This window comes from Nomia melanderi, chromosome 3, assembly GCF_051020985.1.
Source record: "Nomia melanderi isolate GNS246 chromosome 3, iyNomMela1, whole genome shotgun sequence".
Lineage (NCBI taxonomy): Eukaryota > Metazoa > Arthropoda > Insecta > Hymenoptera > Halictidae > Nomia > Nomia melanderi.
The window spans coordinates 18700703-18714325 of NC_135001.1; the positions used below are offsets into that span (position 1 = coordinate 18700703).

General features: G+C 34.0%; 1 protein-coding gene across 10 annotated transcripts in view; it reads right to left on the reverse strand.

Moving 5' to 3' along the window:
- LOC116429241 (popeye domain-containing protein 1-like) overlaps positions 1-13623 on the reverse strand; it is a 99381-nt gene that overhangs the window by 20970 nt on the left and 64788 nt on the right. For all 10 annotated transcript variants that reach the window (XM_031981971.2, XM_031981973.2, XM_076365571.1 and 7 more), the window contains one exon: positions 4231-4572. In XM_031981971.2, coding sequence (XP_031837831.1) covers positions 4231-4560 — 330 coding nt within the window. In that variant the 5' untranslated portion in view covers positions 4561-4572. The remainder of the gene's footprint in view (positions 1-4230; positions 4573-13623) is intronic.

The window sequence follows — 13623 nt, forward strand, 5'->3', positions numbered from 1 at the left end:
GACATTGAACATTGCATTTTTAATAATAATACAAAGTCAAATAAAAGTTTATTATCTTTAACATTTGCGGAGCAAATTAATAAGTTAATAAGTTAATAAGTTAAGAAGGTACTCTCACGTTTCGTAGTCAAGAAATAAAGCTTTTATCTTTTTCAGTTTTATACTCAGCTTCTATAATATAATTGCTTTGGAACACTACTACGCAGCGATTATTAAGAAACTTAAAAATTTTGGAACTTGGGAAGGATCTAATTACTAATTTGACATTGTAACTTGGTTTTAGTTTTTTCTTTTTTACCTTCCTTCAATCGATTTTTGGTCATATAACTAGAAATATGAAACTGCTCTCGTAAAGATTTTCTACCAAAGTTTAAAAGTCATTTAAAATTTATTAACACTCCAATCATAAAAATTCTATAAAGTTAGTATAATTTGTTGAATGAAACAGGAACTAAAAGGAAACATCATTATAAAGATTATCTTTCAAATCTGGATACGGAGATACATATCTGTATATACCGATTAATTCGTTGAAGGGAATTACGATTTAAAGGACTCGACAAACGAAAGGTTAATAAGGTCGTAATAAAAGGATTGAAATTACACAGTATCTGCTTTTTATTGGCAGAATGTTACGGAAATTACCAATTTTCAGGACCATGGAACGAGAATGCGTCATTAACACGTTGAATGCCATGGGGGTCACCGGTGGCCAAATCGAATTACTATAATTCATTCGATTAAACGATGATTATTTGAACGCTTTTCTGTATTATAAGTAATACAACTTAATGCGCTGACATTCAGCAATTCAAGCCTGTAATAATAACAACGTAATTCAATGGCATACGTTGATGCTACATTATTTTCATTTTCTATATTTGTGCGGCAGTCAACGTGTTAAAGTTCAACGGTAACCAAAGTTTCCGATGTCCACTCAGCGATATACCTTGTATTTCTTAAGTCTTACACACGGTACTCAATGTCTAACAAAGTTAATCCTCATCAGTGGAAATAACTGCGAACCTTAGGTTTTCCATACAAGTATATTCATCATTTTCGAGTGGAACACGAGTGCGCAAGATTTTCTAAGATGTTGATAAATTAAATCGAATAGATTTCACCAAAGAAATTACTTTCGTAAAATAAAAGCTGAATTGTTTAACTTGTTTCTTCTGAAAGTTAAGAATATGTTTAGTAGAAAGAATACGTCGATGTATCGAAAAACGTGACGTCAGATGAAAACCTGATACAACTGCCATCGCAAGCCTAAAATTCTACTGATATGTGCCACATTTTATCCGTTACATATACGTAGTGCGCATTACCAATTCTATCTTTTCTATTTCCAATACTGTAAATTATATGTTTCTAGTAAACACACTATTTCGACGTGACTATTCCTAAATAATGAAGTAACTTCACGTGTAAAAAATACTACTGTTCGTTCTCAATACTTATGTAACATTGGTGTATTTTCTACTGTTTCGTAATGTTCTATTTTCTATGTAAAATCCTAAATCTACGATCTGTAAGTTTTGTAAATCTATGTCCATAAAGGACTTGTACACGGGGTGAGTCAGACATAAAATATAATAATATAATACGTAGTATATGTATATATAAGATCTAAGTTTTCTTTCCAAGGAATGTTATGAGACATTCTTTTCTTATTTTTAGTAACAGCATGCCACCATGACTGAAAGATATTAATTTGTTCCTGGATTATAACACTGCATTAAGATATGCAGTGTTTCATGTTAGTCTTTAACAGCAATAATTTTGCATAGCAGAATAGTAGAAAATAATAGCAAAAAAAAAACTTACTTTATGAGTGTCATCAAAGAAAAATTTTCAACGTAAAAATTGTTCGTCTCTTTAGAAATAAGTTAGTTTCCTTTAATTCATAACTTTTAGAGAAAAATTATCCTGAAGGTAAAAATAAATTATGATAAGTTCCTTTAGAGAACTGACTATGGTACTAAAACTTTATTATATTTGTATATTACCGTAAATAATTGCAAGAATTGTTATATAACGTTATTTATTTTAAAAAATGTTCTGTCAACGATCCGTTCAGATAGTTTAACGTAAAAGTTCAGAGTTATATGACATTGACTGCACTTCCATTTGTAGTGGATTTATATTTAATTTCTTCTTTTAAAAGATTTAACAAATTTGGGAAAACTATGTTTAATAAATTCAGCGTGTAATTCATATTAACTAAACAATTAATGTTACTTAAACTGCATTAATGTTATCTATGGATATTGGAGAATGTTTACGTGACCTTATTTCTAACAAAATGGAGAACAGCTTTTATATCCAACATTTTTCGTTCCATCTTTCATTAGTTCTTAAAATATTTCACGAAATAAATTTTTCATTCCCAAATATGAGGGTTATTTTCACCCCGTAAACGGATACAGGAAGCTATAAAAATATACGAGTCGAGTATACATTGATGTTTCACATATATGTCAAGTTTAATTAAAATTTACATGTTCCAGTTGAGTGGATGCTGAATGTTCGATATACTGGTTTTTTTTTATACCTGTAAAACTTTCGATAAAATTTAACAACTGACATATCGGATATAGTATATTCGCAGTATTTTCGGTTAAATCGATTTTTTTATCTGTTTAAGTGTATGCAGTTCCTTAACCCTAGGAAGACCAACCCTTGACCTGTAACGTGAATGACCAGGAGGAGAGGTAAGTGTGTGCTCGCGGAGCCCACTCGAATTTATTGTAGTTTTTTGGTGGAAATTTCTCAAATATAAATATTTCAACACACTTGGTACATGAGAGAAATGTCATAAAGGTAAGATTCACGTAAACTGACTTTTAATTTAGTTTTATTTATTATGTTTTCGGTATCAATCGAAATTTAACATATTTGACTCTGTACCTCTATTAAATATTACTATATTATTCGTATCCTCGTGACGAGCGATTTTTACATCAGATACGGAATTGTTTAGGTTTCGATAAATTATACTTAACTTTTTTATACGTCGCTTCTGACAAACTTATAGCATAATTTTTCGAACTTTTCAAAATTGTTCAATCAGTAGCAATTTTAAAGGTATAAATAACAGTAAATAATTTCATGAGATTTATTGAAATGAGGGATATAAGATTTTTCCAAATTTTTAACGCGGTGGGTTCGAGGAGTCTTTTCTTTGTTATTCCGAGGGTTAAACGAAAAATGCAGAAATTCTCATTCCCGCTAAGGGAGGTCTCATTCAGTATGCGAAATTATCGGTTTCATCTGTCATTGGTCTAGTTCGCTTACTCTGCTGTCGTTATGTTTCTTGTCACGTCGTCGTCCCCTAAAGACAAATAACGAACATCAAAGGCAGACCCAGCGAAATGCTTTCCTTGCCTCTGTGTCCCAGCGTGTGCTATCGTTCCAGCTACGTATAGTAGAATCAGTTGGCAATGGACAGACAGTGGATTTTCAAAAGAGGAATGAAAGGAAATATAAATAAACATAATGAAATTAAATGTTGTTCTAATTTTTGCAGAATTTCATTCTTTTCATATTGCTTTCAAATTACTGAAATTTTCAACAAGAGAAATAAACTATGAAAACGACAAAGAATTAGAAGTGGATATAAGATAGAAATGTTAGTCAAAGAAAATAAAACAGAACAAACAAATAATATTAAAAGAAATTAATAACAGATGAAATGAAATATGACAGAGGGTCTGAAGAAGAAAAAGAAAGGCTAATTACGTGTTAGATCTGAAAACAAATAGTAGACAAATAGGAATGAGAAAGAGGAATCAGCTAAAACAAAATGAAAAACTAAAAATGATTTGACCACTGATACGAAAAATGCAGATCAAATAAACTACGCAGAGTAGCAAAATAAAACGGGAGAAGGAGTAAAACAAAGAAGAAAGAAATAGAGATACATAAATCAAGAAGGAATAATAAAACTGTGGTGATGAGGCAGCGGAAAGAAAATTAGGGGTTAAACTGGAACTACGAAAGCAGAATGGAGGAATAAGGAGGACATAAATAGAAGTAGTTCTAAGAGCATAAAACGTACAGACTTTATACGTTATTGTTTTATATGCAAACCATAGAATGTCTTATCCGGAAAGAGCGCGAATAAAGTTTTATAGCGAATGACTCACCCTGTTTACCTGTCTACCTATACTTGAACACCTATTTTATGCTTGTGTATTCATAATAGATAGAACGTTGATTAATGCTCACCTGGAAGAGTTTGTGCTGCGCTGCTTCCCATTCGTCGCAGTAGCCACCTCCCGACGACAGTACAGTGGTATTTAATCTCTCAGTCACGTTACTGGCCTCGGTGCTATTCCAGACGTCCGCCCAGAGTTCCGTGTAATTCAGATCCTCCAACGAGTAGCCACCTAGACTAGGCAGGCCGCTGTAATTGAAGGTATAGCCCTCGGTGGAGTAGGACGTCGATGTCGGGCTGCTGAACGGAGTCGTCGTGGTTGACGACAGAAGGCTGCTCGCAGGCGAGGGAGCATCAGTCGTGTTCGCCATTTTTCGTCGTGAGCGCGTGGTACGGGCCATCACCTTCTTCCACTGCAACAGAGAGCGAATTGTCACCGCGACTTCGTCGTATCAATTTTGAGGGATTTCTCGCGCTTTTAACACGTTCGTCGCTAAGTCGACATTAAGTTCGACACTTTGAACTCTGTAGGCTACGATATTGCACCAGTTGTAATATGAAATATTTTAATGAATCTTGAAGAAACTACCCTAAAGTTATTCGATTTTCCGCATATACATATTTTGTACTAAGAAGGAAAATAAGAGATCGAAGAAATGTTATAGTGTTTCTAATTTTCGCTGGGAATACTGTAAAAATTAGTTGCAGTTGCTGATAGATTACAAAATAACCTAGAGTGCTAAGGGTAAAATACAAACAGTGAAACAGAAACTGAAAAGTCATGACTTTTAACGATTGCTTCATTAACCATCTTGCATCACGTAGATTGAAGAAATTAATTTTTCGGTCTATACGAAAATGGCGATCAAAGTGTTATGCTACTATTAATTTGAAGTTTCAGCTTATTTTACAAGTCGATGGTGGGAATTTTGTTTCTATCGAATACAACTAAAATAATTTAACCGTTTATTTTCAAAGGTTCTTATAGTCGCAATTACACAAATTTTTCAATTGTCCACATAACACGTGATTAACGAGAATAATTCGTTTCCTGTTTCATTGATAAATTAAAGTTTCGTTATATAAATTAGAAACTGAAGATGTTTGGAATCATTTTAACTGGGTCGCATTTTTTCAGATTTCTAGTATGCAATTTGTACTAATTGCAAAAGGTTACGTACTGTCTAGTTCTCACGGCCTGAGTGAATCCTGAAAGCTAATAGTGCACAGGGGTAAGGGGATTATTCCACTCACGATACTCGGGCCGCCCCGACTTTCGACGCATGGCCATTATTGGTGCGCGCCGATGACAAAGAACGGAAGCGAGACCGAATGCGACGGAGTGAGACGGAGCTATAGAGAATTCTCTTTTCTATCGCAGAGCGATTCAACTACGGTATTACCAATAATAAAAACAATTTAATAATTACATAACTTCTTGGACCCTCAATTGATTCCTCGTTGTACTGAGAAAATGAAACCTAAATAAAGATTATAGTGAAATAACCAAAATTAGGAAAAAGGACTGAACTGCAATTTTACCACATCAGCAAGTTCGTAAACAATATTAGCTGTCGTGTAACAAAATGTTTGACAGTTGGGTACAGTTTATTACCTATGCAAAAGTAACTAACCTGCGTTACTATATTTTTTTGGATTATTTTCCTCTCTACTTCCTTTTTTCCAGCACATCAGCTCTAATTAATAAAATTAATTAATCGATTAATGTTACTGATAATTTATAGCTTTTAAAATATTACATCCTCCTTTAGTATCTTGTGTCGCTATGGTAATTTCCGGTCACCAAATACAAAGGTATATGGTGTAATGTGTTTATAATCTCAATTTGCTCTTGTACTATTTATGATATGCTTCTTTCGCAAAGAAAATTAACATTGTGTGAATGGTCTGAGTCGAAAGTGAGAAACAGAAGTTAGGTTAGAATGATCGCAGTTGGTCTATTTTTTTAACACGTTGAATGCCATAGGAGTCACCGGTGACCCCCAACCAAATTGAATTACTAGTTCACTCAATTAAACGACGATTATTTGAAAGCATTTTTATATCATAAACAATGCTACCTAATGCGATTTCGGCTAAATGAGAATGTAATAATAATAACGCAATTCAATCAAATGAACTAATATTTATTCGATTTTCGGTATTCAACGTGTTAAAATAAAGTACGCTCTGTGTTCAACATATTCACTGCCATTTGTCATTAGTATTGATCACAGAAGTAAACTCCTCTTACTTCGGTAACAAGAAACGTGATAAATATGTGACCTGAAACATTTTTCAGTCAACGCGACTCGACATATATAATTTACACTGAAGTTTCGCTATAAACATCGGGTGTCCTGATACCTTTGCGCGTACGTAGCTGAATTATTTCTCAGAATGGCGGTTCTCCAACCACAGGGAGTCACCAGGTATTCATACATTTTTTAAACGGCTCACCCGAATTTATTTTCTTTTCGGAACGGAGACGTGATCCGAAGTATCGCACTGTTATTTGCGTGACAACGGTAGAAGCACCGAATTTATTTTTGATACTCCATGTTGCGGACAATTGTTGAAATTGGACAAAAATGAATAATAAACGACTGAGAGAATTTTTATAAAATAATATTCATAATAATAACAACGCTCTGCAGTACTATTATTTTGCTATTCGCACCTGCCACCATTTTCCTTTCAATTTCTAGCAATCGCATTTTCAGGTCACCGGTACTCCATCGCAAACAAAGTCACTTTCGAGAGTTCAATTCGAGAAATTCAAATTTCAGCCGACGATGAATATTCAGTACGGACGAAGGAACGCAAATCCTGTTTTCATAATGTAAATAATATTTTTCGACGCGACTACGCCATTAATCGTTCGCAGGAGGCGCAGTTCGATTCGTCGCTGACAATCCGTTCGATCTGTCGCAGGAGGTCGTTTTAATTTGTCGAGGTACGCTGAAATAAATAATGAAAACCGTGGGGGTTGATTTTCTTCTCGAAACCTGCTTCCGCGGATCGGTCGAATCGCATGAAAGATGCAACCGGCGCGCGATTCATCCGCGACCGTATCAATATTTACGTCAAACCGCCTCCTCTCGGCGCGTCGATATTTTCCGCGCGACGCGAATGGAGATTTAATGCAATTTGTCCGCCGACCGGCGGTTTCTACACGTTTCACTGCTCTTCCGACTGCGTTTCCTACACGTCTTCCGCGTCGCGTTCACACGTGCACGCGCCGGTTGCCCCGTACACGCGTGCACGATCCGCGGACCAATGGGAATAGAAAAACACACGCATCTCCATTTCAATTTCCCGGAGTGACTGGCCGAGAAATAAGTGAGATTATGACGCGCGCGCCCGCGCGCGCGCTTAGGCGAGCCACCGAGAAATGGAAGCGAATTTTTTGAATCTTGTCGGCGGTCGCGGACTAAATTAAAACGAGACAAAGAGAATTTCATCGGTTTTATTCGGCGTGGTATGTTCTTCTGGGTTCATTCTTCTCGTGATATATAGACAATTGTTAGTTTATTCTGTTTTTCTTGGTTTCACTTTGTTCCATTTTATTTTATGCTTCTTTCAATATAGATCTGTGTGTATAGATGTTTTAAACACATGAATGTTCAATATTTCTTATAGCAATCAATTTAATCGTTAATACGTTTGACGCCTATCTTAATTACTGGATTAAAAATCTTAATTGAACTTTAACAAAATTAAGAAGCAATTTCACTTAAAAAATTTCATTCTTAATTGCGACAGATTAGTGAATGTGCATTTCAATTGTAATGAAAGATTATAAAATACTATTCAGTATTATATTTTTTTGTGGTTTAACTTAGTTATTGTTATTATTAACCAGCTGATTTTATGAGCGTATAGTAATTGTTAGGACATGAAGTACAGTGCAGTACCTATAAATATTTACAAAATTCAAATAAAGTATTGCCTGACTTTCATTGTAATAAAACATGTAATAACGAAAACTATTTTCTGTTTAAGTTGTATCGATAAAGATTTTATGCTGACGGTTTTTATTAAAATGTAACAAACGTTATCTTTACTCGACAATATATTTATTCGGAATTTTTGCGAAATTTGTTATGCGGATAAAATTTATGGTAATTTGAATGAACGCTGTGATATTTCATTTCCCTCGATATAGCTGAGTTCAATCTAACAACAGTGTGTTTCTTGACCTACAACTTCGAAGTTGTTTGGGATGTAACGTCGAGTGGAAAGTCTGGAAGTTGGAACTATTCCATTCAAAAGTTCAGAGAAGTAAAATGCTGCAGAATTTCGCGGAGCATAACACGCGGATATGTTTTTGTAAATACTTAAAAGACTTGGACAGTATCGGTTCCATGAAGTCAGGTGCAGTGATTCTTCCGATACGTTACGTGATAAATTTATAATCAAACGAATCATGTAATAAAAATTCTATCTTGTAAGTAAGAAAATGGTTAGCCTTTTTCTACAATTACCCAAATCATTGAAAATAATATGGTTATGCAAAATATAATTAATAAATAGATTGATATCTGAAGTTCAGACGTTTGTAATACACAATTTTCAAATATTCAGTTATGTGATGTTACAATATCCAACAAATTTGATTTCAAATCATTCTATTTTAGGTGAAATATTCTACGAATATTCAGGTAGTTTCATTTGTTGAAGCTTTTAAAATCAAATAATTCTTCTATAAGTTTCAATTCAAATTTCACTGTAATTTCAGTTTATGAAAATTAATGCACAGGAGATATAAATATATCTACATTAATATCCGCGATATATTAATGTACCAGTCAAAATGACTGGTTTCGATTTTTTGTTTAGCAATTATTGATATCTTCGAATGATTTTGAAAATGAATAGTTTCATTTGAGTACTATAATGAATGCCTGAAGAAACTGAAAATAATCTATTGTTACAATTTTTATAGGAATTGCATATTAATTGTATCAAATGCTCGGTAGTTCTAGTGTTAATGACGCGACTGAGCGCATTTTGAATGAATGTTCAAAGTATTGAAATATTCTAGACTAAATTGATTTTCTCTATATTGATTTTTATGTTAATAATGTTCGTTTTCTATGAATCTAGAATATTCCAAATATACATGAAGTTAATGCATGGCAATGAAAGCATCTGAGTGTATAAATAGCGTGTGAGTTGTTTTATTTGAGGATCGTTTTATTGTGAGTTGTCATGAAATAATTATACCGTTTCAAATAAAATTCTCTTTCTCGTACAATATTAATGTGTTAATCTCGAATGGTGGTAAGACTCTAATGACAGGCACGATGACATTCAGGGAGCATCGCCGTTGGAAATATTTTTCTGCGGTTTTCAGGATTCAGACCATAGATATTACTCGCGTGCAGCGTATACCGTGCGTTCAAAGACACCCCGTGTGAATGGCCCGCACGTTTCTTTCAAGGGAACTGCTATCCACGTGGATCATTCAGGTGGAACCTTCTCCCTTGTAAAGAGAAAAGAAGTACGGCCCTTTCATCGGATAGATGAGGCATGTGTTCAACAGAAACAAGGAACAGTCTCCTTCCGATTCTGTAGACAGTGCGTATCGATATCATTCGGGAAAGGAAGATGGCGGACAGGGCCCATTTTTGGTCCCACTTGGAAAAGTATTAACAAATATTTGTTATTTGTTATTTGTGTATTAATAAATATTTATTACTTGTTATTTGAACATTAACAAATATTTCTTACTTGTTATTTGAACATTAACAAATGTTTATTACTTGTTATTTGTACATTAATAAATATTTGTTTGTACCTCGCCTGCGAGCTACAAAAAGTAGCTGAAATTTGTAATTTAATTACTTGTTCGAAGTTTGAATAGAAAAATAGGAAAGGTAATTATTTATATTTCATCTTTCTTAGATATTGATCCACGTTTAAAATGTGTCCAATTTGACATTAATTTTTAGTATTTTTATTGCAGATGTCTATACAAACTAAAAACATATAAAAGTTTGATTATTAGGTGTAAGTGTAACTATTAATAAAATTGATTTTCCTAAACTATTTCATTTAATATTATTTATAAATCAAATACAATCGAACATCCTATGGTACATTTAATTTTGTCTTGTTTCTATCGCTACAGAAGGATATTCGTAGAACTTTCATTGCTGTTCACAAGAATTTTATACAACACTTATTTCCAGCTTGATAAACTTAACGTTTTGTAGATTCTCGAAAGTTTTCGTAGTTATCACCAACTTATTGGAACGTATAAAACAATCACGACGACGGAGTCGCCACCAGGGTGCAGGGAATAAAATTTTGACTGCTAAATATTCGTTCTAGCATCTTTCACGGCAACCATCGGTAATCGAGGTCGAGGTCAATCGATTTATGGCGTCGTGTAACGTGTGGCTTGCAAACTTTTTATGCTGTACTTTCGGTTGAAGTTAAGTGCATCTGTAACAAGTTTACGTGTCTTCATACTGCCGTGCCACGTCGCCCTTTTTACAACTGTTTCCGCCGATTTGTGGGAACAGACACTGAGCATCGATCGAAAACTTCTGTGTCCAGAATGATCGAACAGAATTTAGGGAGAGTTCGTTCGAAGTTCTCACTGTATTTGAAAAAGTGTTCCTTTTAGAAGATTTTATCTTCCTAGTCTAATCATAGGAACGCTGGACTAATTGTAGGAAAACCATATTTCATTCGCTAATGGACGAAACAATGTCATAAATCTGCTATCGCTAACATCAGGAAAAAGTAATTGTAACATAAATACAAAGTATTGATTTAAAAATAAAGTCTCTATGTTTATCATTCTATGTAACAGTACATTAGCTAACTAAAGAAGTTCATGCAGTTTTTCTTCAGCTTTGAAGATATTTCATGTCCAAAATGTTTTATATGGTACTTCCACGCATCAGAAGATTGGAAGACTCGGGAATGGTTCTGTCAGTGCAAACACTTTGTCATTGGTGGATTATTAATATACAAACTTTCTGGGAAATTCTTCCTCCAGGTTCAAGTTAATAAAGACAAAGTTAATTAACCGGCAGATATGAATTAAAAAAATGAAAGATTAAAAGGCCTTCATTGCTCAGATAGAAAAATCTGTAAATTTATAAACTGTAGATTCTAAATTAATTCTAAATCTAAATCTAAGAAAATTTCTGGAGTTGGGACCTATATATCTTCAGAAAGGATTCGAGTTTAAGAACTTGCAGATATGATTTTCTTTTGAAAACAAAATTTTCACTGTGAAATTTATCCAAGTCTCAGAACTTATAGTACTTAGACCTAAGTATTTTTAGACCCAAGAATTCAATTCCGATGATTCCTAGGACCTAATCTTTTAAATGATGAAACAACCCATGTACTAAATTCTGAAACATATTTCAAAAGATGAAGGCTCTCAATCTTGGGTCCTTCAATGATATTGCAGGGTGCAGAGATCCACAAACTTGGTTTCCGGAGTTCTGAATCTAAATATACGAACCTGTCTCTTCGGATTTCAAGGAATCAATATTAGAGATTCTTAGAGTTTGATTGGTCTGGTCCAAGTCTCCGGGAGCCGAGTCGATCGAAATAGTGCTCCTGTATCTTACATTGATGGAAGGAGAATCTCTCAATGATCAATTGGTTTCAGCTGAATGTCTCGATGCTGGACGGCATCGATTACAGTGTCTCAGCCCTGGGTTATTCTGATCCGAGTCTCTTAAGTTTGGATTGGTCTTATTCTAATCTTTCAGTCTTCAAATAATCTGATTCCTCTTACACTCGTGAAATACTTGATTTATTTATTTGTTTATTTACTGCAATTGCACAGTACCATTTACAAATAAAATATTCTACAATAGGAGCACTCGTTTGTTTTAAATATCGTTTGCATGGATTCATTTATATTGAATTTCATAGTCATTTTTTATCTGAACATTTTAGTTGTGGATTATCTTCATCCTAGTTTCTGAACTCTCTCACGCGAGTCTCTTAATGCTAATCCATAACGAATCTTGTTCCCCGGTCATAAATTAATTACTTAATTAAGCTTAAACATTCAGCCCTCCTTCAATTCAACATGAATCCTCAGTTTTTAGTTTAGTATGCTCACAACAGTGACACTTGGATTTTCACATTTTTGTTTAGTTCTGTTCATTGAAATTCTCGAATTCCATGCTTATGGCAACAATTTAAATTAAATTAATTTCTTCTCTTTCTTGTCTCATCTTTTTATTAGTGTTTGCGTCTCTTTCGAAAAGAAGCAAAGCACTGCCAGGGAAAGTAATAGGTCTAATGAAATTTCAAATTATAAATTAATTATAATTAATCAATTAATATTAATGGAACTTCGGTCGTCACGCTCTACGATCATGTTCAGCGAAGGATCTTGTATAAGAGATTCATCAGAGATTCAGAAGTTTTTCAAGTGAGAAACTAATCGAAATTCCTAGAAACGCTGCACCATTAACGCATTGTGTACCGGCTAACTTTCAGAAAATTGAGTTGCGCTGATGATTTTCAGTGAGATCAATTGACATCACCATCTACAGAAAAACTCAAGTATTTCAACACGTTCGACACAACTGTAATATTTTTTTAAATGCTCTAATTAGCAAAATCACACAGCTAAGTGTCTTCACATAAAAACGAGATTTCTCGTTACCAGTATGCAATGTGTTAATATGCCCGGTTGACGAATTTCCGTGAAAATCGATATTCACTTCGTGACTAAGCACGTAAATAGACTTAGCGCTTCAGCATAGGTACCATGTAAAGTTATCAAGTTGCTTCATCTTCAGAAAAACTTTCGTGTGAGAAGCTTGTTAACTGCGTCCCGTTCTTTCGTTTAAAGTATTATACACATGCCGCCGGGAAAATAGATAGCGAAACTTTAATATCGGGTTCTACTGTGAACGAGAACAGGTCAAATAAGTACAGATTCGAAAATATAGATCCTTTCCGAGATATACACTTCAATGTCTGCTTATTCGATCTTGGAATAGACTATTTTGTCACTATGAAATGTTCACACTAACACATTGCTGACTGATCACGAGTTGACTCGTGTTCCACTTGCATTAGCTATTTCAATTTTCGAAACGCATGGTAATATAGAATATTGCAAGAGGAAAATATTCAAAGTTATGTAAAATATACGCCCAAAGTTTCAATTTATTATGTACGAGTAAAGTATATTGAAGTTTATTTAGATCGTTTCACTTTCATATTTAATTACTGAATAATAACCGGTGATACTAGTCAAAAATTGTTTTATTGGTTTTAACAGTAGGTTAACGCGTCAATTTGACGCACATTGAATTTTACAAACATTATTTAGTAAATGTCTCTGTCGATTTTCATTGATGCAGTAACACGAATGTGTAATCATCTAATCTTTAAACGTCCAACTTCCAAAATCTAAATGAACGAACATAAAATTTGCTAAGATGAATGGAATAAACTGAATAATA